Source organism: Liolophura sinensis, chromosome 6 (assembly GCF_032854445.1).
Source record: "Liolophura sinensis isolate JHLJ2023 chromosome 6, CUHK_Ljap_v2, whole genome shotgun sequence".
NCBI classification, from domain to species: Eukaryota; Metazoa; Mollusca; class Polyplacophora; order Chitonida; family Chitonidae; genus Liolophura; species Liolophura sinensis.
In genome coordinates, this window is record NC_088300.1 from 23,462,505 (window position 1) to 23,489,855 (window position 27,351).

A 27,351-nucleotide genomic window follows, 5' to 3' on the forward strand; every position below is an offset into this window, starting at 1 on the left:
CTCTATTTCGATTGAAACACAATAATGCAAGAATACTTGACATAGTGTAATAAAAACTCCTATCGATGTCTGACTCCAAAAACTTGTTTTAAACAGACGAAGAATTTGTAAGAATATCAATTTTGCTAAAACTGTCTATCTGGTATGCGTAGAGCAATATGTTTTACCTTAATTAAGTGCATAATGCTTTCTTCTACTTACCAGAGATGCTGTCACCAAACATCTTATGAGTATATAACGAGTATAATTTACTTGAAAACATAAGAGTGTGAAAGGGTTCAGACATGCCAGAATTTCAGTTCAAATTAGGCCTTATTGGACATTGTTGGTTTCAAAGTTATCCGAAACTTACAACCTCTTTTTGGAAAACCGATGTTAATGGAAATAAACAGTAAAAGTAGAATTAAGGGTAAAAACGTTATTCTGTGTTCAAAACAAAGCCTAGGCACAGAAGGTTGGAAGAAATGTCTAGTTTTTGATCAAGAAAAGTAACTCACTGTGACCAAAGAGCTATTGCAAGATATGTGATTATATGTAGCTGAGAGACAACTCTATACTATTTATATAGACTTGACAAATTGCCTGTTTCCTCTCCTGGCACCAGTTGAAGCGCCTGTCTGAAGTGGAATGCCCATGGTCTCTCTGTGGCAACAAAGTGTTAGGCTATATATGCTACTATAAACGGTAATCACGATTCCTTCCGGTCTGGAACAATTCCAGCACAGCCTGCTTCAAAATTACAGTCTCTAAAAACTGTGGCATTTTGGATTTGCGTAAATCAAACAAAAATTGTCTTTTTTCGAATGTAAGTCGATAGGGGATTGTTGGGCAAAGGTGGCTTCCCTTCCGGTACGTACTAAAGCTGTTGAAGCAGAAGGCTATAAACCGCTCACTGAATGTAGCAGGTATCTCGCTGGAGGCGTCTGTCGATTCGAGCGCCAAGTAATATCATCGGATTAGCTTTATCGTAGTGTCGGTGAAGTCCCAGAGGCACGAACAAACTAGCACAGTGATGTCTGTGACGTCTAATATATTGCAATGAACATCATTGCATTTTGTTACCCCATTCTGCTCAAACCACGGTGTGAGGGCGTGTGTAAGTTGCTACTATTTCAGTATCTATGTGAACAATAAAACCCAAACTGACGTGGATTGACAAAAGACCGGATTTCACCGGTCGTATGTGTGACCATTTGTCAACTATCACAATGTCGTCAATGCTCTAGTTTCACTCGAAGTACTGTAGTCTGTTATATATGTTGGACACAGTGTAGCTGGAGACATAGCAGAGTATCTCTTCTGGGTGGCATTTAACCCTTAGTATTTGTAAGGGAAGAATACGTTCTCGTGGATTACAATGTCTTAATCTATTGAGCTCTATTTCGCTAAGATTACATCTCCCGTTTCATCATTCACCTGTGGTAGATAGCAGAAATAAATGGTGTCAAAAGTTTAAAATGTTGCCAGTTAATGAATCAAAAAGTTGTTATCCATAAGCAATCTGTGATGCCCTTAAGCGTGGAAGCAATCATCGTGCCATTGCTCCATCACCCAACGATGGTTCGAAAACAAGGGGACGAATGGCGCCTTGGCATGAATCGTTGGGACGATAACGATCGCTTGATAGCAACGTGCCATCGCTTCGTGCCCCAGTACAATCGACTCGTACCATGGTACCATTGTGTCGTGCATTCGGCCTCTAAAAACTTCACCTGTTACAGAAGCGGCGCGTTTATCTTCTTTCAGCATTTTGTCAAAACAGTGACACGCAGTAAGCGTGACTAGTCAAAATACCAAATGCACCAGTGATGCTTTGATATGATACGATTGTACGAAGCTTCGGTGCCAAGCGATTGGGTCATTTCACGAAGAAGTGAAATGAAAAGCACGATGAAGCTCTGGGAAATCGCTTCGTGCCATCGTCTCATCGCGTCGTGCCGTCATCTCATTGCGTCGTGCCATCTTTCAATGGTTCAATCAATGGTACGATGAAGGCCTTTATTCAGTTTACTGTTACAACAAGAGTCGCATGGTGATTCATTGTTATTTTTATGTAGTTAAACATTACCCGTTTTAGCAAACTTTTGAAGTGGGGAAGTCAAGGTTAAATTTGATCGACAATTGTACCCTCTGCGACGATTGTACCCTTTGCGACGATTGTACCCTCTACGACGATTGTGCCCTCTGTGTCTTCTTATCCTAGCTTGAGTATGGAGTTAATCGGCAAATCAATCAATCAATAGACCAATCAAATACTGTAAATGTTTATATTGTACTATACACCAATACTCTTTCATAAGTCTCACCATGCAGTGCCAATAGATGCTGAATATTATGGCGGTAATGTCACATATTTGCCAGTCTGTAAATAAACTTAAGATTATGCTAGCACATACAGATGAGCATACACTGAAATAACATTAGAAGTTTATGTCAAATAAACATTAAATTTTGAAGCAAAGCGATAAATTTCTTGGTTAATTAGATACCTGCCTTTCATGCTTTACAACACAAGTATCTTTGCTGAAAAATATATTTTGTATTAATATCTCTCTTTCCCATTGGTGGACATGAATATTTAATTTATTAGGACCTTATCCCATCTCAGAGCAGTACGAACACCACTTGAAAAGAGAGACACTGGCGTAGGCAGTTTGAGGAAATTGGCAGTTCTCGGCAGCTCAAGATCGCCGTGAAACACTTTGGCCTCGTGAGTACCTAATCAGAATCCCAAGCACGGCAAGCACATTAAATGATTATCTTGGTTTTAAAAACAGCTACACAACTTTATAATTCCTCATGTAAAAAATCAATAACGATTTAATCGGACACAAACGCAGCTTTGTTCTGCTCCATCATCGAATTAGACGTTATGGCTATTGAGAACGCAGGATATAAAGAGTTCAAATGTTTGATAAGCTTGCAGTCAAAGAAACACTGAAATCAAAATCTAGGCAGTCAACAAGAAAGATATGCAAAGTTAATACGTCGCAGACTGGTTAAATTAGCGCAAACAGAATTTAGCATGCTTTTAAGTAGAATTATTTATCCGATCCCCACTCGGTTTGTAATACGCCAAACGTGCTTAGACGGCTGGAACAGCATAACCACACCATGCTGGATACTGTTACATGCTGAAATCTACACAACATATAAGCTAGAAACCTTGTCCAGAGAAAGTATTAATACATATAATGAGTGACTTAGCCTCATGATTAACGACGTAAGCAGGTGTGAAAATATTTACCTGACATCTGTGACCAAGGAACGAAAGTAAAGTCACCAACAACGAAATTAAGGTGGACGCATGTCATCCCCCTTTGGAATATTAAATTGTTAACTTTGTCACCCATAGGTTTCGCCCAGTTCAAGATTGTCGATTTGCAACATTAACTTGTCCGAATTCTGCGTAAATGCTTATGAGAAAGCCGATCCAATATACGTCTCTGTTTCAACTGACTCTTTTTTTTTACCTCGTCGTCTTTATATAACTATGTTTATCATGTTTACAATTGATCCTTCATCCATTCAATCAAGTTCATGAACCAACCGGCTAGATAAGTTCATCAAACGTTCACTCATCTTAGTAATTCATTAACCCTTTAAGGCAAGATTCTAATTTAACCATGGAACGATATTCGTCAGTGAACCGCCACAACATCAGAAGAAGCGACCTGCGCACTTATTCATGGATAAATGTTAGCGATATCAGTTACATGCTTACTACGTCAATGCTGGGTTTACGATCGTGACATTTGAGAGTGTTTACAACATTTTCGGTTTCTCTCGTCTGTGGTGAAATGTCTGGAAGTTTCAACGATTCTCGTCTTTAACGAATGACAGTATTGTTACGTGACAATTTCAAGTTGTGCTAGAATTTTATTTTTGGGGAAAATTAGTCCATATGTTTTTTTTATGAACATTAAAGGGTATTACATCATTCACTGGGTTTATCCCATCACTAAGAGATAATCATTACCAAAATAATTTACACTCTTCATTAAACACAGCATAAGAAATGAGTCAAAAAATTAATCGAATCACGCATTAAAACTTTCAAGAGCGCCTCTTACGTGTCGCCATCAATTGTTTCAAACTTATTTTTTATTTTAAATTTAAATTTTTTTTTCTTCCGTGTACGCAACCGCCCTCTAAATGTGTATTCTAGCAGTTTAAAATCTGGCTCTTTACTACGGAAACTTCATAAAAATGAAACTTTTCGTTGTAATTTATCGAGAACATCAGAAGAGTCTTCAGGCATCAAATGCCAGTACCGTATTCGCCATTCTCTTTAAATGATTAAGTGATCATTCTGACGTGATAATATGTGACTCTGTTACTTCGTTTATGGAATTTACACTGATTAAGTGGACTTGATGTGTTTAGGAGGCGTTCGTGTATATTCGCGTATGTGTATTAAAGTGTGTATGTCTATGTGTGTATTATATGAGTACAATTTATGTTTTCGATATGTACATTGATGAATCTTGCGTACACATTTATATTCATGTTTTTCTTTTAAAATATAAGTACATCCATTTATTACCTATATGTAAAAGGTATGTACATTAACGTATCTCTTCCTCCAACCATAATGCTGGCCACTGTCGTATAAGTGAAATACTCTTGAGCACGACGTAAAAACACCGATCAAATGATATATGTATGTATATATAGGAAAAAATAATAAAACGCCTTCTCAGTTTTTTAATTGATGTTCATGTGTCTCTCATATACATGTATATGTACATTTTTGCGCCACACACAGACATCCGCCATTGCCCTCCACTGCGATTATTACAACATATTCTGTCGATGATACACACAAAACATGTCGGGAGTGAAACTCACAGTCTGACATCAAAAATAGATACAGAACCAAACAATGCGCATTCTGAGTCGTTTTCATTTACGTTGAAAAAAAAAAAAACGAAGCATTATTAGGATTGTTCTGAAACCCGTAAAATCAGTAGTCACAGCAAAAAGAAATGCACATGTCTTCTACATAGTCATTAAATGGTGAAAAAGCCTGTCTGATCAGCGACCGGTGTACTAGTGATTTACAATGACAACGGTAATGGCAAGACCTGTCAGTTGAGAACAATTAACGTTCTTTAACCATGGTCGCCATATTGTTTAAGAACCGAATCTCAACTCTGGCCATAAAGTAAACGGCGCTTGGGGCTAAGTAGTCAGCGCTGTGACAAACTGTGTTTCCTATTCATAATTTAGCACTTGAGACAGTTCGGTGAATCGTGTATGGCAATAGGGTTTTGTGGAAGAGCCGCATATCGTTGGCACGGAAACGCAGATTTGGCTGGGTTCATATGGGATCAGGGACGCTAATTGCATTAAAAGCCATTTCAGTTCTAAGAGTGTATGCCGGTGTTTAATTAGCTTGGTAATGGTCCCGAAAGAATTGCAGATTAGCCAGTCACTGTTTTAGCCAGGGGCATTATTGGCACATAGGCAATGTGAACTGATTTATGAACATGTTGTTCCTTTTAAACGGCTAAATGCTTTTTTTCTACGCAAAGAGAATTTCTGATCATGCCCATGATTACAAAGTTGCCATTGAATCAGATGAGTGATTTACTGTCCCTAATAAACAGAAGATGGATAGATCTGAAAAAAATTATTTTCCTTGTTTTATTGTTGTTTACCGCCATATCTTCAAGAAAGCAATGAATTAGCCATACCGACAAAATTGTACATTTTTCTATTTAGAAATGCTCAAAAATATAAGTTTTGTGTTTATTCTTTTTATATTTATGGATCTGGTAGAAATATGCGTATACAAATAAAGACATGATAAACAAAAATACAGGCGCAAGAGATATGTGGTCTATTATTTAACACATCTTGTAAATGTCTTATGCATATAAACTATAATTCGTTGCTCTTTCTCTGGATGGAGTAAAAAGAGTGAAAGATCACGACTTAAGGCCACGTAGGCAACATTTCAACCATTTCGGGGCGATATAGTAGAAAGAAATCCTCACCGTAATTAGTTCTCCTCAGCTGAATAGCGTAAAATTCACAAATACCATTTTTGTCACCTCATTTGCAAATTTGTCCTTATCTTGTTTTTCTCGTCCATTCCCACTGAAAACGACAAATGTTGTGAGCAAACCAGGTACTTTGCTGTAACAGTCCTGTTTTCTAAGGCTTGTTGTCTCCAAAATGTCAGACTGTCACTGTTTCTCTTCTACCATTTCAGCTGAGCAAATTTATGTGAACCAGTAACAGCTGTGACCTTTACTGATATAAATTAAGCAACATTTTCACTTAAATCTTGGCATTACGTTTAGGGTTGTATAAAACCACCAATGAAGCTCACGTTCGGTGCCTAGTCCTCGTAGGCGCCCACAACACCCCATTAATCATGACAGGCCAAAAACATCTTCTTCACATTTTCCAATATTTCTTTCACGTTCCACAGAATATTAACAGCTAATGCCATGTTGCAAAAGCACCAGAAAATGTTATGTCTTTAGTTATATACTTGTACTGTGATAATTCGTACATTAACATCGTCCTGATGCTTTTCAATAATCATCTGGACAGACGCCAAACTTTCATCCTGATGTTAATACAAAAATGTTATTCTCTCATTCAGGGAAATCCTTACCCTATATAAAGAGATAAAGGGCTACTTAAGAATTTCATTTCTTTTATTGTTCTACTCGTCAGTATTCAGAGCAAAAATAATCTAAGTGCTTCAGAGGCATTTTCAGACAACAAGACAAATGAAGAATTATTCTGCAAAAAGAATTATTTTCTTCATCGTTGTAGGGAAGGGGTCAATACGTGCCGCAAGGGTCTTGTCAGAGGCATATTAGAGTCGAATCCTGTGAATGACAGAGTCGAATTGTGAATGATAGAGTCGAATCCTGTGAATGATAGAGTCGAATCTCGTGAATGATAGAGTCGAATCCTGTGAATGATGGAGTCGAATCCCGTTAATGATAGAGTCGAATCCTGTGAATGATAGAGTCGAACCCTGTGAATGATTTTAAAAATCGTACAGACCCTGACGCTTCCTTGCACATGGCTCAGCTTAACGACATATTTCAAATACTGGTTTGAACACTGCATGGTAGGCTAATTCATAGTGACTGGTGTCTTCCATATGTTGTTCCGGTAAGCCAGCTCTTTATTTCCATTGTTAGATGACCTTCCATTACGGAAAATGGAGATAAACTACACAAAGAAGTGTAAATTACAGAGAAAACACACCGTTTTCCCCTTTAACGTTGCAATTGTTGCGTACTGGCAATGTGTTTTATGTGTTTTTTAACACACAAACGTGCGACGTACTCTATAAAAAGGAACATTTAGTTTTGGACTGCATTATGAAAAGCGAAAAGGGATTTTACAAGTTTCCATTAACGGAACACTTTTTTGATATGACTAAAAATGTGATGAAAGTTTAAAGACACAAAGAAAATATGAAATTGATGTGTGTACCGAGGACATGTACAAGTATATGTGGGGTATTTTTATAACATTTGTGAAAATTGTTGATAAGGAATTCTTATGATATTAATGCCTGAAGGTAATCTAATACAGCCAGATTAGCACAAAAACACCGAATCACTTATATTCTACCCACAATACTGTCCACTCGACAGACGACGGAGAATATAATCTTCAGATTCAACATTAGTTTATTAGGCCAATGTAGACAAGCCAGTAAAGGTGTGAAATCATGACTAATTTCCGTCAAAAACTTCTTGATCCAGATTATAGAAATACAGTTGCTTCAGGGACTAGGCGTAGGGTTTGGGGGTAGTGAGTAAGTTGTTACTATTTAAGCATGTACGCGAACAATTACAGTATAACAATAGGCCAGGTTTCACCAATTATACGTGTGACCGTTTGTCAGCTATCACAATGACGTCGATATTGTACTTTCCATGCTGTATCTAGGGTATTACTTATCTTTGTAAGTAATATCAAACACAGGGAAATATCTCAAGTTCATCAGGTATACCGGATTCGAACGCAAGGCATTCACCCCCACATGATAAGCATTTGGCTGATTCCTCAACCTGAACTGGTGTTAAGCCAGTCTGCTTACGTTCGTTACTACATAGGTCAGTGAACAAAGAGTCGACCCACGCACGGAGTATACCCGTACATCATTTCCTGAAGGGGAAATAGCCCTATTAGATTTCCCAGGCCGGAGGTTATCCGAAAGTGTGGAAGAAAACATGAACAATTTGTGAATGCTCAAGTACAAACTCAGCGTAAGATGTCACTTTCAAGGCAAAAGAATATCGGCATGAGGCTGGTTTTACACTGTGCTACTTAACAATTCGCCTGTTAGCCAGATTCTCTTAATTGTTTAGCGGGTCATAAATATTCCAGTCTGCAGGCCTGTTTAGAGAAGAGAGAACCTTTGTTGATACTGCCCAACCCTAAAAGAGCGGAAACGACAACCTCGACTGCAGCGCTACTCTCTCATCTATTGCTAACAACAGATTTCTGCATAGAGCGCGAATCTAAGTGGAAGTTCATTCATCATTTGAATGTACATAAAAAGCATTTACGCTACAGTGACTGCGTTTTCTTCTCTCCACATCTTGTTCTTGAGCATGTGCTCCTTAGACCATATTGAATAAAAGAACACAGTCTGCTCCGAGTCGATAACTGTTATTTGTTAAGGCACCAATTAAATGATTTGCTAAAGAAACAAACGCAGTAGGATATTATAAATAAACGGGACAGCTTGAACGGCTGGCACTGTCTCCTACACGCAGATATAAAGGAGCTGTAGTTTATTCGCCAAATCCAGATGTAAATGTGTTTGATAGCAAAATGCATGAAATAACCCACTTCTCAATGTATACATCCATTCCAGTTGTGTTAAGGAGTTCTTGGGCGCGTGTTTTTTTTTTCAGAAACAGAAATGACTAAGGCAAAGTTCGAATCAATGGTAAAATCAAGAGTTAAATTCTAAACAAGTCAGCTCAGTATTATAGCATAGTATACTGGGATACCTCGTGTATGAAGAGACAATTTGTTATTCATATGAAATATCAGCCGAAAAAAAGAAAATGTTTTTAACATTCTTGGGCAAGGATTCTTCCGCATTCACTGTTCATCGGTACCTTAGCAGCAAAGTGATCGACGTCGCCTGCTCGTAGGACTGTTTTACATTTGCTGAAGACCGCTTGTCTTGCTTCAAGTAAGTCACATGTAATTTACCCCAGACACTCCGTTTCCACGGCGCATAAAACTGACGGCTATGAAATATGACTGAATATGACGTTGAACAACAATCCATCAAACAATCAATGAATGTTCATAAAACAGGAACTATGAAAAAAACCTAACAGCTCGGTGAAGGGCGCATATCCAGAAATTGCATGCCCAAACACAAAACCATCAGCCGTGTATCCTTGAGCTAAACAAAAAAAACTCAGACTGATTAATAAAGTGGTTTAAATAAACCAGTATTGGCTGGACCAGGTGAACCTTAGCAAGGGTCTCAATTACAATGCCTTGAAAAAAAATCCTTCACGAATGCTGATAATAAACTCCAACCTGAGCTAAACAAGAAACGCCTGTCCGAGTAACAATACGAGGCAAGTCGCCAATTCGTTAAAAAGCCCTATATGCCTTGAGGACAATTAAGCTGAAGAATATCTCATTATGCGGAAAACAAAAAAAATGGCAAAAGGAGGAATAGTGCAACTAAAAGGCATTAAAATCTTCCCAAATCTTGTTCAAATTTCATTTTAAGAATTTGATTTCCTACACTGGCCGCGAGGAAAGATTATAATGTGCTGTGATTAAATTACAGTATATTTTTTTATCTGGCGTCGTCAAATGTCGTCAATGTGGAGCTCCTACCATGACGTATTTGACAGGAGACTGCTTAGAGGCAATCTTTCCTATTGGGACTACGCGTTCCTCCGGACAGATAAGCAGACATAATACTTCATTGTGTACTTTCACTCCTCTTAACATTTTGTTTAATTGCTCATTAGCATAATGGCGTCGATTCAAAAAGAAAAACATCGAACGCAGAAAATACATTTTTTTGGTCATTTGGTAAATGATTACAACTGAATAAATGATTAAATGCGGACACAAAGACCTTCCCTCAAAGATGGAGTGTATGTGGCCTCTATCGAATTTCACGTGAGACAAACTAGATACCATGCCTTACGGCTGCTGTAAACTGAATGCTGATTGCCATCGAAGGTATCGATAACATTGCATCGCGACTAGGGAAATGCCCCTGTCTGCGCCTGAGATTGGATCAACACGTCGAGTGTCCGTCTCAACCGTGGAGCCACGACTCGACTCGACGACTGATTTATTTATGGAATGAAAGTCCTTCAGAGTCGTTCTCAAACTTAATGAAGACGTTCATGTAAATAGGTGTACTACCGCACTTCTTCATGTATACGACAAGCGTAGACATTTTACGATTTATCACAGTCGGGCCACAGTAACCCAAGGCCTTGTTTGTCATTTTGTCCTTATGTTATCGTCATGTACTTGTGTGGCCTCTTCGTCATAATGGCGTTAGCGGCATTTTGAGTATTCTAGCCCTGTGACATCTAATAAATTGCAATTAAAACCACTCCATTCTGTTCAAGCCATGGTGTTGTTGGGAGTGTGTATGTTTCTACTTCTTAAGCATTTACTTGAACAGTTAGAATAACTATTATCTGAGGTAAATTGACATGAGTGCGAGCCGGTTAAACTGGGATCATTTGCCAACTATCACATTGTCGTCGGTTCTCTGCTTTTTCTTTTTATGCTGTTGTCTTTGCTAGTTTTGGTTATTATGGTCAGCTACCGCTTCTACAAAATGTACATAGCAGGTATTTAGCAACAACCATAGTTACCTAAAACACCTAGTTCTGGCTGCCATGATACATGATTGCATCTACCTAACGTTCGTATAGTGTGGGAATTTAACTCCAAAACATTACCAAATCGTCCAAAGAAAAAGCGGCGTGTACATTAAAGCTTGTCTAATGTTTACAAACTCCAGTTGAGCGTGCAATGCCCAGGATATTGGCCCCAACCAGTCTTCAAAAAAATACCAAGGTTTCGTCCCAGGCCGATTTTATTACGAAAGGGATAATTTCAGTTCTGTAAATTCACCGTGTTTGGACAGTAATATAGCAGAACATTTTGCATATGGGGCATACATAGCTGCATTTGTTAGATGCTGTGTAAACTGTGGTAATTTCAATATATGTCTATCTGTCACAATTTATTCTGTGAACAGTTGCAGTCAAAACGCACCTAAGATACTTACATACATATATGCATTGGGCATGGAGATCATCAACGAGCCTGAGATTTGAATTGGATGCTATGACTAGAACAACGACTTTCTCGCCTGCATCATTGAAAACATCTCTTTCATGTTACGACCTATGTTCTTACATATTCCTCGATGTTTTAGGTTGCCTTGCAAATGGGGTTTGCCTTGTAGACCTTCGTGGTCCACGATTGGTATACGAATGTCGAACTTGAAGCTTTGATCCAGCATGTAAACAGAAGATTGTCGATTTTGCCGAAACATGAGAGTCTCAAAAACCGTAGAGAATCATTAAAAACGAGTTCGTATTTTCCATAACGTTTCTTGAAAGTACCAAAGCTGGATCATTCAAACAGTAAATGAAAGGTATTCTCTATCGACCCATTTGGTATCAGTCTTGACATCAAAATGGTACAACAATCAGTGAAAAGTCTCAAAACAAGCAAATTAAGTCTCTGAATGTGCACATGCCCGATGTGACATCTGCATGCAATTATCTTGGACCAAACGGTGGCTACATGTACAAGGGCATTTCTAGTTAACAATGAATCCCCTTGGAGCGCGTGTTCCGCTTTCTGCACTCGCTTTACATAATTGCCACCAACAATCAAGCTTGACCTTTTGAATTTGTGAGACGAATGTTTAGGCTTGCTTAGGCTTCTCCTGACCAGTGGTGCGGATCTACTTAATCCGCATTCATCAACAAAACCGTTTTAAGTGTTGGGCAAAATTATATTGTGCATACCTCAGATAAAGAGAATGCGTATGTATAAGGTATTAAGGGAAACAAAGGTTTTATGACATCACTTCCTACCTCATTACACTGACCTTAGTGACCTCCGCAATGTTCAAGATTTCTGTACAAAATTACATCGTGGTGGCAGTGATGCAAAGTGAACACAAAAAGTAGTGCATGGACTGTAAGGAGTATTGTCAACAACACCAAATGCAATTTCTAAATAACTCGTCATATAAACTGACATTAAACGGGACATTTACCAGCAATGAGTCAAATAATTATACTATTATCACAAAGACAAGAGTTAATGGCAGTTTCAAATGATAGCTAAAAGATACATGTGATGGACAACGATGTGGAGTCATAATGTCTGTCTTAACGCGTATAAGGTATGATAGCTGCCAGGTCGAATACGGACCGTTAGACGGGTTTCATTTCATTACATTAACACAAATGAGAATTTGAGTGGCTCGTAACTCTGCACGCTCACGAAGAATACCACTAGATTTTAAATTAGACACAAAAACTCTGATGAGAGTGACATCCATGAATGTTGCACTGTCATTTTATATCCTAAAAATCGAAGTGAAAATACTTCTTCAGGTTTATTCTGGCGGTAAATTTTTGTGTTACTCAGTCTGCTGGGGAAAAGATTTTAATTCTACCAGGCAACTCACATGGGTTTTAGAATACCACAAGAACACTATCTGATGAAAATTAAAAGCAACAGAATGCATATATGTTTTTTGTTTGGTTTTTTTTTCTTCAAAAGGCTTCTTGTAATGGTTTTAGTTCGGTCCCGAAATGGAACTTTTGCCACTTCCTTAACGAATGCCTGCCATCATGACAGGCCTCAACTTGTGCATGTCACGTCGAGATTGCTATAGTCAGATTGCAAGCAAAATATTTGATTATTAATTAAGCTAAGGGTATGGAATTTGTCCTCCTCGTTTGAACAAAAACGAAAAAAGACGCGAATGTAGCCATTTTCATGTTGGTGGCTTTTTAATGATATGATGTACACATTTGCAGTGGAATATTTCTCTTGAGAGTTCATGGTGGTTGTCAGACTGACGGATGGTAATTAGGTGTTTTGATACTTGCACGGTATAAAAAGGCTTCAGTGAGGTATGTTATTGATTGCACTTATTAGATTTCCAAGGTGAAAGCCTGTTCTTCTCGTTCGAATTATTCTTCTTCTTAGAATTCGCTTTTAATGACTTTTTTCCACAAAACTGCAAATTACAACTTACACTGTTGATTATCAAATTCGAGCAATTGGGTCCCCGAAGATTTGGCTATGAACTGAAATGTGAGGGAGCATTGATTGGATAATACTTCCACAAATTTACTACATGAATAGAAAGTAAATAAATGCACTCGTGTAAAATAAAAGGTATTTATTTGATATAGTTTGGACTTATTTACTTATTTAAACTGTGTTTTACTCCAAGCTCAATAATTTTTCACTTACACGACGGCGGCCAGCATTATGTCGATGGGAATCGGGAAGAGCGCGTGGGAATCCTACGACCATCGATCAGTTGCTGGAGGATTTTTCCACGTACGAAATGAGAGGAAGTAGTTTGGATTGCTGAAGACGATTCCCGTTTGCTTTTTCGTTTTTAAGTTTGTGACCGGAAATTGGTGCCGTTATACAGTTGGATATGCATGACATCGAGGAATCATGTTGTCTTCCTTTCACGTGAAAGTTGTGCAGCTTTTATGATAAATTCAGAACACATGCCTATACAGAGTAAGTGAAATGACTACAGACACTAAGTACACGTGCGGTGTACATGCTGTGTTTAAAGCGCATAGCAGCCTTCTAAGGCAACCGAGAACGAACTCAGTTCCCTGCGGCAACTGCTATTATATATCATGTTCAACTACCGAAATTGTTGTAACCGTTGTCTCATCCGTTATTATGTTTATATCAGTTAGTAGGAGAATGTCGTCAATTCAACCAAACACCATCAAGTTGACAGCAGTTATATAAAACAACGTGTATATTAAAATACCAGCTTCCTCTACGACTGACGCAGACAAAAACTGATCTGTACTCAAGCAGGAACTGAAAATCATTCGTGAAGACCGCTTGAAAGCCGTAAAAGCTTCCGTTTTGTTACATGTATCATAAACAATATCATATTAGTTGAGCTGCCATGTATCATAATATAGAAGATTACAGCATAAAGAGGAAAAATAGAGCAGCGATGAAAAGTTTATAGTCGGCAAATGGCCACAGGTAACAAGCGAAGCACGGCCTCATGTGAATCTACCTTAGTCAGGATCCTACACCAACCATTCATGCAACCTAAACGTCCCCTAGCACCATGGCTTAAACAGAATTGGGCGAACATGCAGCGACGTTAATTTCAATTTATTAGGCGTCACTGTTCTAGAACTACCGGCACTCAAATGTTTCGTTATCGTTACATATAATACAGAATAAACAAGGTTTAATGCCGGTATCCTGTATGGTAAACTTCCGTCTTGGAGACAAATATCATGAATAATGCTTATGCTGGTGTTTCGATGAATCTATCATAATCAAAGCTTAATGGCGTAATGTTATGAAGGCCGGGTGGCTGCTTGTTTCATGTATAATAAATAAGTTAAAGCTTCATAGAAAATGTTACGGGCCTGAGTAAAGGCCTGAGCTCACCTATGTGGCTGGTTAAACAGGTAGCTATCACTTGGGCGAGCAGCAGTATTATATCGCTTTGTTGTTTTAACACTATTATCATTATCAGAATACTGCCTGAAGGAGGCCCATAAAATAATAACTCCGTTTAAAAAAACAAACCAAAATGGCTGTAAACAGGGATGTCCAACGAGTGACCTTGTCGTATCAAATTTATTAAATGAATTTTTACATTCACAGCTATACAATTAAAACTGAACAGAAAGATAATTGTTTTCAGTTTACGAACATAACTGTCAAACGAAAACTTCGAACAGTCACGAGAAAATCGGTGACGACGACACAAGTGCGCAGTGTGCATGTCTACGTGTGTGAGAACGCCAGCTGAAATACACCTAAACCTAGAAATGAATCTGATAAAAGGAATTTCCAAAGTATCTATGAAAATGCAGTCGACGTATCTTGGACGTCTCGGCTCAATGCACACGACAAAGTCACGTAGTAAAACAAAGTAGTTTGACGCGTGTGTAGTTTTTGAATGGCCGATCTTTACCAAGTAGATACAAGTAGCTCTCAACATTGTTGACGAAAGACGGGACACGATATTTATCCCGACCTGTTTATCCCATGTTCTGGGTCACACTTATGGAATAAACGTTGATGTATTACATTAATATTTATACAAACATATAAAAAATCTATGGATACTGAAAATATAAGATATAAGACTATAATATAGACAGCAAAACCAGAAGAGAGACGACAGTGTGATAGATGGCAAATGGTCCCTTGTAAGCTGTGAAATACGATCTCTTGTAAATTAAGAGGTCTATTAAATTGTGACCCGTTTTTAGTGGGTGACATCTTAAAGTTTTATTCCGTACTTTTGAGAGTATAAATTCATATAAAATTCGTATCGTACTCATTCAAAATTATTAATGTGCCTGAGAATTAATAAGCGGACGACGGGAGGTGGGGGTGCGGGGATGAACGACGGGTTTATTTCAGTAAGGTGTGTCATTTTCCTGGCTGCAGGAGCAGTTTCAACTAGTTCTGCGTGATTTGTCTCACATATATAAACCAGAATGTCGACTAATGAGTTAAAATGTGTTGATTTAAACAAAAATAATAAAATTAAACAAATATTTTCTCGGTCATTTTTTAAATACCTTAAATAAGTGTAACTATATGGATGCTTTAAAATATTGAACGTCGTATAAAATGGTCCTAACAGTGACAGTAATAAAACCAGTAGCTTTAGGCATCCAACTGCCTTTAGAGCAAGCTCTAACACGGAGAAATGTAACTAGGCTTGCCTATTTCACGAACCGTTTTGAGATAAAGAAATAATGTCACGAATCTATGCGTTGAAACAGACATTCGTCAGACCACTAGTTAGCCACAACGGATGTCCCGATTTAATAATTGCAAGACCAATTCCCAAAACGGCGTTTAAGACAAACCACCTCAAAAGTAACAAAATATATTGAAGACGAAATTAGGATGGAATGATGCAAAAAGAAACAGTCAACAGGTTTTCAAAAATGTATGAAAGACATATGGAATGTTCTTGGCGAATGAATGAAGTCAGTATTCAAATCGTGGGCCATGCTCGTATACAGTTATCAATAATCAGAGTATGTACCTCAGTTTCGCTTTGATTACAAATGTTCATATGTCCAACATGGCGTTGCAATTAAGCACGATGAAGCCCCTAGCCCCGAGTTAAGTGGATTTGACACAATCGATGACGCACCATGCCATAGATGCTCTGGCCATATTTTCTTAAAGAATTATAACCGTAAACTTGTGAAGGGATTCATAAAACTAAGGGATTCCGTCAAAGAACAGCAAACAGTTGACGAAAGCCATAAAAACAGAAGTGCCTAAGAGGATTATCGATGGATAGACTTGGAATTAACAACGAATTTTATTTGATTTTCCTCATTCTTAGAGCTGTAAAAAAAAATTGGATCGTCGAATCATCGTTACAAGTGCTGTGGTAAAATGGAGCTGTGTAAGTTGATCTTAATAGTCACTCAGATATTTATGCTGAGATATACTATACTGAGATCAGAATATAAAGGGTAACTTTATACATATATGCGGTTTTATAGTGCGCTGAGGAGACCTTCGTGTCTAGGCCTATTACAACGTATATATGTAGTCTAATGCGACCAGGAAATATTTAATTCAACACGGACGACAAGATAAGTTTTTATCATCATTTATCATAAAATCTAGTTTGGGAAATTTTCTTAAACTCGCGACCCTTGTAAGCTATATATAGGTGATACTTTATTCTCGCCTGTATGCCAGAGTCCATAAAGCATCCGGATGGGGCTGACTCCTGTGGCCTGCACAGCATCAAAATCCGCTGATACGTCAAGAAAAACATAATAGTGGCACAAGTTAATCAACATAACGTTGTTAAGAGATAACAAAATTAGTGCCGGGGTTCTAACCTCTGCGATATGTGACAAATCGCATTACTCTGACAGGTCTGCGTGTTTTTAATAAGCTATTTTATAGATAACACATACTCCGCTATACAGGAACTGAGCGAATAACACTGGCAAGGATGCTTGAATTAGCGTGGGCTGTGCGAAAGAGCATTTATCATGGCAACGTCGCTTATGAGGTGAGGTTGGCAGTGAAAGTAATTGATACAGAACATAGAAGCTTGCAAAGTGTCCGATATACATCAGTAGGTCTTCATTTCTGTAGGCCGATGATTGCAACGGCTTAAGGGATGAAAATGCACGCAGTATTTTGCTCTTTCAGTTTTACGACGTGAGTCGTTTAGATATATTCCTCCGTATTACAGTCGTATGAATTTCTCCAACGTTATCGACGTTTCTTCTTATATCAAAGCATTTCTTCACTTTGGAGTGTTGAAATTTTAGTAGAGGGGCCCATTTTCTTCAAGCAACCTAGGACTGGTAGATTTATGAGTCTCTCCAGGTCTTCTCTGATTCAGTATACCACACCCAATATCAAAAATATTGTAAAATAAATTGAAAGTCTTAACGATGGCTGCCTTAGGCATGCTAGGAAATCGGTGGTTGTTTCCCTTTACCAGATTCTGTCCTAATAGTTAGTTCTACCTAGTTCGTGTTGAACGGTGATTAGAAAATTAGTTTGGCGATTATTCACCTGCGACGACCATTATTCCAGAAGAATATCTTTTACGATGTCTAAATTGAAAGCATTAAGATGTGATATTTACGGTTTCTGTACGCTGCTCTAAATCTCGATTGCCCTTGAAACCCTTGAAACTTTGATTCATCTAAACAAGTTAACATAAAACTACTAAGCCCCATTTTTCTCAAATTGCCAAATACGCTCAGTAATTAACTACAGTGCCAATAACATAACGTAAATAACATTTCTCTGCTAATTTTTTATGAAGGTTTGAAAAAGAGATATTACAGGAGACAAGAAATCCTATGTCAGTATAAGGTTTTCAGAAGATAGGATTTCAGGATACCAGCCCAGTTTATTACTTTATATCCCTCCTGGATCTATTTGGAACATTTTTGTTCTGGAGAAAACTTTTACACAGGAAATATAGCTATGTCTGAACATGGGGAACGATTTTAATGATGTAGGACATGTCAATTACAGTAAGGATTTTCTGCTGTAGTGCAGTCTTATTGTCTCTCAGTTCTTTGATCATCATGAAATATCATGTCTTTCTCGCAGTCGCCATGATGTCATGAAGGATTGCTGACTGTAAGTTCACTTTATCTGTATTTATGTTCTAATTTACTTAATAATTGAAGTCATGTCTTTCTGTTTTACGTTCCCCTTCATAAAAGCTGAATCAACATCCCGTCATATATGTATTCCTTGTCCTATACTTGCCTTCAAAACGAACGTTGTGTCTATACTGGGAAAGTATGTTTACATGGATTAACTACCGGTGCAGTCAAACATTTATGACTCGATACTCACTCGTACACTGTCTGTGGCGGGCAATAACAGGCAGTCATCGAATATATCTCCTCGATCTTCCGACGTAAAGACTGTGACAGCCAGCCGAATTTTAAAACTAGGGGTTACTCGATTTTGTAATCTAAGCCGGTCGGATCAAGCCAATTTGACTTTCATTATAATTTTCATTAAAAAGAGATTCATATATTTCTGTAAAATATACACAGAAATATAGAAAACGCATGCACATAATTTGGAAGAGGCAATCTTTTATAAAGAGATTGATGGGGTGATATGGAAGGTTACACAAGACCTGATAGTTACACAAGGCCTGAAGGCCTGTACATAGTGTGGATGTACAGTGTGGGTGTACATTGTGTGGATAATATATATCCTATTCCAAGAAGGGTTATGTTCAGGCGAATTCCGCCCTACTTCCACCTCACCAGCTGCAAGTAAATCTTTATCCTTTATACAGGAAACGTGTTTTTCGCAAAATTAAACAATTTCACTGCTTGGTTATATTAATATTATTATCCCGATTTCCTTACGTGAACTTCACGGTATCAGTCTGTATTCTTCTCCTAAATAAGACATTATTATTGAATACGACAGTTAGACCCCCAGAGTGCTTTGTTAATTTGAGGAATGTGACAGTCCCCACAGACATGCCTTTGTGAAAGATATCAGATACCTAGATCTGATGCGGAGATAAAATATGCGTCAGAAGAGTTGAGCAAGGACAGATGGAGACAGGGAAATTAATCAATGTATGTTTATGACATAGAATTTTGGACTCGGGTAAACGAACTCCACGAAAAGTAGGCTACGGGAGGGTCTGGGTATAAAAGCCAGTTGGTATTAATTTGCGAGAGTGTTCGTTTGAGAAGTGTAGTATTTAACATCACCGCATGATTTCCCCGGCTCTGCTTAAGACGTGGAGGTTTTGGACGTTTACAGGATAGGGGAGTTTAGAGTTCAGAGTTTTTGTCGCTCAAGGTAAAAATAGTCCTCCTTTTTCAGGTGAGTTGTCAAAAATGTTAGGCAACTTTTGATAACAATAATTTACCAATCACCTGCCTTGCCATGTTTTGGATACACAGATGACATCGTTTTCCTTGATGAACTCCTCCAGTTCACGAACATTCATCACCTCAGTTTTCTTCATCGTTCCTCTACTCTAAATAACTTTTGAGCAACTTATTTCAAGAGCCTATGATTAGTAAATGTAATCACAAATATTTTTATAACATTTCTGACAGATCACATGGTACAGTAGGAGTATTTTTACCTTCAGTAATAAAAGAGTGTCAACCAATTCTTCCATTATAGTGTTAAGAGGACGAAATGTCACTATTTGCTGTCTACCGCACCGATGTCGATGCCCTTTTTAAAATATTCTACATTGTGGTATGTTACCATGGAAATCAGACAATTTCCATTTGAAAAATAAGTATGAAAATATATAGCTGATTGACCGAGTGACGCGCTAATTGATTGATCTCTCAATCAGCCGATGGAAGTCAGTCCGACAGAGTCCACAAAAACAGAAATGCCTTATTAACTTACTGAACTGCGTGTTCATTGCCTATGCAAAGTATTTACCCATTCCATTCAATTTTGTGTTAGAAACTCATTTACTGATATTGAAAGATTTAATACAAAGTTCGCTGGCGTTAATTTATTAGCTATATAACTGAAATCTGGTTTTGTAATATGAAATTTGGTTTATATTATGATTCCCACTTGACATATGTCGCGACTTTGAGTGACCAGCGCCTCGTGTTGATTTCAATTCTGCGTTTCCGTCAAAGCAATTTCACGTATCAAGACATACATGTAAGGTATCAATTTTGTTGATCTGGCTTGTGGTAGAAGAAATCTGAACACTATCTAGGATACATTGATCTTTGTGAGATATCTGTGAGGTTAAGTCTTCTATACTTTACATGCCTCAAAAATCTCCTGTTTTGTTCTCAAGGGCAAGAAAACTATGGCGATAAAATTAGTCTAACTTTGGATGGCCTGGCATCAAGGAGACTTCCAAACGCTCTTCAAGACTTTGCTCCATGCCTGGGTGTCGCTTGTCTCAACAGAGGCCTGTTGCTTTGTTCTTTTATGTACTCGCACAACGATTTGGATGATGTGCAGGCCTATCATTTGGGTTAACGATCCGAAGAATTAACCTAAGGCCTAAGTCAATGCCAGACGGGAATGGCCAATTATTGGGGATCTGATTTATCGTGATTTCGTGTATGAAACATACCGTGATTTGTATCCACGACTTGCGTCCTAAATGCAGGATCCATAGACTGTATGCTGCATATTGGAGATATAATGCAAAGTCTTTCTTTCTTTTATAAAAATATATACAATTATATATTTCTTGCGACAAGCAATAAGATCTGGCCTGCTGAGTGGTCAGAAGTGCGAGACCAGCCAAGAAGTCCACGGTTCGGGTTCAATCACCGCCTTGGGTAGGGATTTTGTTTGGTCCTTTCGCTGTGACTGTTCGCACGTGCAGTGGTAGGAATAAGCAATCTATAGCGCTGGAGGGACCGTTTACACAGCTTACGTTCAGCGAAGGCCACTTGTAGTCCACCAATATCGTGTACGAGTCTGACCGCAAAATGTGTGACATTCAGCTTAATAATCAAATTTATAGCGTCAGCATTGTTCTGGTCTTTTAAAGATGTTAATTTCAAGAGTAGAACTTTCCAAGTTATTAATATTAATACCTCTGTTTTTATCGGCCGTCACACCAGGCTCATCAGTAAGCACTCAACATAGTCCGGAATTATCTATAAGAAACTGTCACAGTTGTGGCTATTCACATAAGCATTTTTTGGAGGTAATTAGCAGAATTTCATCAAAATACAAAGCAGAGAGCGTATAAACATTGACAAAAACAAGAGTAGAGCGAGTGACATTTATGTGTGTAACGGAATCGTAAGTAATAAATCTACAAGGTAAGGTTGACATGCTTCGTACATGCTAACTGGTATACCATTCTGTGTTGGAGAATGTTGTGGTTCACATGTATGTGAAAGAGGAAAACGGATTAATGGAGTATCGACATCAGTATGACAAGTGTGTCTGATCAAACATAATCCGTGAAGTAAGCAAACTCGACATTTTGCACTAGTCTTTTTTTTTTCATTCTATTATCTGTTCGTGACAATGCTTAAATTACGTTGAATGTTTGGTCACGTTTCTTGGCACTAGAATTCAACTGGAATTAGGTAAAATGTTATAATATATGCAGCACTAAATCAAGGAAGGCATACAGACGACAGACCAGAAACTCACGCTAGATCCGTTATACACGTAAATAATGACTACATTTGATATCGTGAAGTGTAACTAGAATGTCAGAAAATCCTCTGTGATGTGCTATGTAAGCTGTAATAGATAGCTATAAACATCACGGCATCATTGTATCGGAGAACATCTGTTAACGAACGACATACAATCTTTCACTTCTTTTATGTCGGCCGAATGCGTCAAAATATCGAACAGCTTCGTCAAACAGCAAGCTAAGTGGCAAAAGTCTCATTTTAATGATCATTATTGGGTATTCCTTGGCAAAGCAAGTGTGTTTACTCCTTAGAGGAGTCTTCATTAAGGGTGGGATAATTGTCCACTAGGTAGCTATCTTCTTCATTTTAATGGACTGGATCGAAGCTAAGAATGTTGTATACGCATGTTCTCCGATTCAATTAAGGCCTCGAGTGACGTCCCATATGTCACCATATACAGACGGAACCACAATTACGAACAGCAACCCTTGGATAAAAGAAATGTGCGGTCAAGTATAGTGATGCCGATTGATTTAGCTTTCCCAAATTAGGCTGACCAAGGGAAGACGTCAAGTGATTAGGGAAAAGGTTACAGGTCAACCGCTTTGGCTGTGTAGGAAACAGTCGGGTGTTTTCGTCTTTTTACCCCAGCGAGTCTTCAGGTTAAAGAGCATCGTGGAAGAGATCGTAAACAAAGCCTCTCAATAACATTACTTGAATAGACTGACATTAATGAACGAATTGGATTGAGGGTTATTGCAAGCACGGCGATTTCTTTAGTAGAGTCGATATCTGACGCCACGACCAAGGCACCGATACTGAGGAGTTGATGTTAAACGTGTGAGGAGATCACTGTTAGGCTTGGACAGGTAGCAAGTCAGAACCGCTAAAATAGTCGTTTCATAGATGTACGTCTAGAGCCACAAGGCGCAATAACTGAACCTCATGCAATCTGTGCGACTATAACCACTTACCTCTGAAACAAGCCCTAACAGAAACAAAATTGCCTCCAGAAGCGAAGATTTACACTTCAAAGGCTAGCGTAAACGATCACTCTTCGTAAATATCATTTGACTGAGATCACACGTATGTGTACATTGTGATTGGGAATTTTTTTTCATAAAAGAGAACTTTACGTCAAATTACATCACATCCATTTAAGTTCACTAAAGGCAACAAACAAGGATGATAGGAGGAGACGGCTGTTGGGCTTTTTCCAACATTTAATATCAACCTCGAGTAACAAAGTAAATATAAACAATGTCTGAGTTAATTTGCGTGTTGAATGCAATTTAGTTATAAAAAATTATTACCATTTGTTCAGACTATCCAAGCTGTTACTAAGCATTCGTTGAAACACGGTGCTACCTCAAGCATTTTAGATGTCACAATTGTGTACTTATCTATTGATAACTTGGTTATGAAAGACGCCGCTTTATTCCATTTTAACCTACGGCGCCGTCGTGTCGAAATATGCCTTGGGGCGTTGCTTTTAGGAAACGTTTGATAATACGAATCAATATGCATCGTTCCGGTATTCATATGGAGGGACCCGTGTCAGGTGTGTAAAGGATTGCTAGCCATGGATACCAGTGATTCCGCTTAACAGTTGTTGATTATAGCCCAGCACGCTGGACTGATATTATGAAAAGCATATTAACCAGGAAATTGAATCTGAATCAGAAGCTATTAGTTTGGATGAATAGGCGCATGGAGGCAGCCAGAATACACGCGCCCTTAAATAATAGTGCTGCTGCCGTGGGCTCTGTTCAAAGCACAAGGTTATAATACCCACACTGTTATAGTCTGTTCAGCAGCAAATGTTTACAACTGGTATCTGGATATTGGAAGCTAAAATAATTGGTACTGACGATTAGCTATCGGTATAATTAACAGTGGAGGAGCATGTACGGCATCGGGTCGTGGGAAGCCAAGAGCAGACCAAAGCGTGCGGGAAAGCCCGTAGAAATTGGACGTCGGCAGAACTTGAGCATAAAATCAGGTTTCGTGTCCACTCAACTGATTCAAAGAAACCTAATCACTGTCTGTATTGGTCATCGATACCAATCGGCGTTCTATCATAATATCATTAGCCAAATTGTTAGGCGATCGCGAAATCACGACTGTTGGGGTTAATTTTGGTACATGCAGCCACTTACAATGGAATCATTAAGGTAACGGTATTGATTCTATTGTGTATTCACTATTTGTGAATATTATACACTATTCACTGTCTGTGAATATTATACAATTAAGTACAGCAATACAACGTAATTGTATCTATATCTGTACACAGTGTTTGAATCCTCACGACTGTCCCTTTTTTGATCCTTTTATATACTTACCTAAGAAATGTTACCACCCCAACTCGTGCAATGTCAGCTGCAATAATTGTCCAAGTCTGTAAAATAATCACTTTATACTCTTCTTTGAAATCCGGTCGGTTTTCGTACATAATTCTCGAAACCATCGACTCCTTTCTGGCACGTTTCTCAAGCAAATCCTCCGTCGTGGGTTTCTTCGATTGAAGACAGCCCATGTTTTTCAGCCTGAACAGAGGCATGGATGTTTCACAGCCAATGACCAGTGGACATCGGTTCCAGGATAACTGAACTCTCCGCTACTAACGTCCGGGCATCATGTCGTATGAACTCCCAAGGCAAAGTTTCCCCTGCATCATAGTACACTTAGCTTTCCCGTGGAACTCCGGCCGCTTAATCAGTAACAATTCAGCGAGCGTGTGAAGGGTTAGCGGTTCACCACGCCTTACTCTGGGAAGCTGTTGCAGTCACCTCAACGTCAGACTAAAATACTGGCTGAAAATAGCACAGCTCAGGATAACCGCTGGAAGAAAGATGTCAATCTCCAAGGAGAGAAATTATAACGCCTATCTCATTTCGTTTCTTTTTTCACTTCTTCCTCAGTCTTTAACCTTATTGACATACTTTCAATTCTTGGCATAGCTCAGATACTCTAATTTCTTGCTTTAGATATTTTGTACACAAGTCGCAGTGTTTTCCCCTTCGTCTTTCGTAAACATAACTCTGTGGACCGTTGATTGGTAACGCCAGTATCTGCCTCTAGGTGTCACCACATACCCTCCAGGGTATAGATTCTGAGAAAAGTTAACTAAGTCAGTTTGTTGCTACGGAATTCGCTATCTTGATGCCTAGTTTAGTTGACTGGAGAGAGGAAAAATTACTCTAATCTCAGCAAGTTGAAATTCGTATGATCTTTCAGCATCATCGGTCTGATATTAACTGTACAGGAAAGCTTTCTCCGCTAAGGGGCCTGGTTACAGTCCCAGCTTTATGAAGCCTCGCTTCCATCAAACCTCTTCCGCCCTTTTACTCATCTGTCAAAGTCACTTCTTCCGCCTCGTCAGATAAATCCTTTATACATTTGTGCTGGATTGCCAGGCGTTTTAGTGAAGGGTGCCTTGAGACTGGAACATCGGATACTGAATAGCGTGAATTGAGGTCGTCCGACACAAAATAAACAAGAACGGATACACGCAAATCCAGAACAGAGGCTATACAGAGAACGCACCTTCATGGGTTACAGCTACCCAGCACTTAGTTGATCTATACCTACACAGCATGTGACCTAATAGTATATAAATCATTGCGCCAGTGAATGCGTATACAGGGAAAATGCTTTGGCATGTGTCTGACGTTCCATTGTTTGACCAATGCGATGTCATGCTTTACCTAATAAACACAACACTGACATAATTACTATTAGGGCCTGCGATAACAGAAATATTATCAACATTGCAGTACTGAATCACCGGTAATGTTCATTGCATAATCGTGTCGTTTGTGTAGGTTGTTTTATCATGCGCGGAATCCTTCTTCATGTAAATCTGAAAGTGCTCAATAGGTTTGACGCTTTTGCATTTCACCACCACAGGGTAGCGTTAGCCCTGTCTCCTGGAAAATTTCAAAATGGCTATCGCCCGATATAGTTCAACAGAACTGATAATTGACATCGCCTCTACCATTATCACGATAAGCACTCCTGTATTTAAACTCAGATCACTAAGCTGTAAATGAATCGATGAATGTTTGTGACATCAGCTGTAAAAGCTGAAAGACCTACGCTCTTACACTGTATAGACCTAGTTTCTTACACTGTATATATGTACATGTACGTTGACAAAAGAAGGCAATCTTCTCTTGAGTTATTCAAAGCAAAAATGATGCAAGTGGCGTTTGCCCTCTGTCCACGTTATCTGAAATACTTCGGCTTTAGGTAAATGGTGTTTATCACATCGACACTGTTCTTTGTCGATTATTCAGTCAGAATAGTTATGTCATCAGAGAATATGGTATGAAACAATGATAGAGGCGCTAAAATGAAAAGGACGAATTTTACAATGAAGAGCACTGGTAGAGAAGTCTCAGAAACAATTACATGATAAACGCCTAGGTTAAGATGCACCGGGTGGCTGAATCAGTATGATTGATGGTTCATGTTGATAGCAGTGTTTAAAAAATATCACGTACTTTCACATCTGGGTGAAGACAACTTGAGTAAAGCACCAGTCTTCATCAAAAGCCAGGAAAACTTTTTGACATCAAGGCCTATCCAAAAGACAGAGAAAGCAGGATTCTAACGCGCGATCTCATTGGTCAAATGCCTGATAATCGCTTTGCGCAAGCGCCTTGATCGTTTCTGTGACACGTATTTTGGACAACACAACTTATTATAACCTCATCACTGCCTTTGACATCTATATCGCACAACACATTTTAGCCTCATCACTGTCTGTGATATGTATCGCTCAACACATATCAGTATGACCTCATCGCTGCCTGTTGCATATATCGCACAACACATATTAGTATAACCTCACTACTGTCTGTGACCACACATATTAGTATAACCTCTTCATTGTCTGTGACAACACATATTAGTATAACCTCACTTCTGTCTGTGACAACACATATTAGTATAACCTCTTCATTGTCTGTGACATCTATCGCACAACACATATCAGTATGACCTCATCACTGTCTGTGACATATACCTGACAACACGTATTAGCAGAGCCTCATCATTGTCTGTGACATATACCTGACAACACGTATTAGCAGAGCCTCATCACTGTCTGTGACATATACCTGACAACACGTATTAGCAGAGCCTCATCATTGTCTGTGACATATACCTGACAACACGTATTAGCAGAGCCTCATCACTGTCTGTGACATATACCTGACAACACGTATTAGCAGAGCCTCATCATTGTCTGTGACATATACCTGACAACACGTATTAGCAGAGCCTCATCACTGTCTGTGACATATACCTGACAACACGTATTAGCAGAGCCTCATCACTGTCTGTGACATATACCTGACAACACGTATTAGCAGAGCCTCATCACTGTCTGTGACATATACCTGACAACACGTATTAGCAGAGCCTCATC

At 38.7% G+C, this 27,351-nt stretch overlaps 1 protein-coding gene across 1 annotated transcript in view; it reads right to left on the minus strand.

Moving 5' to 3' along the window:
• Positions 1-24,832, minus strand: part of LOC135469008 (neuroglobin-like) — a 33,544-nt gene extending 8,712 nt beyond the window's left edge. The window contains exon 1 of the mRNA XM_064747525.1: positions 24,260-24,832. Coding sequence (XP_064603595.1) covers positions 24,260-24,477 — 218 coding nt within the window. The 5' untranslated portion in view covers positions 24,478-24,832. The remainder of the gene's footprint in view (positions 1-24,259) is intronic.
• Positions 24,833-27,351: the final 2,519 nt, after the last annotated feature.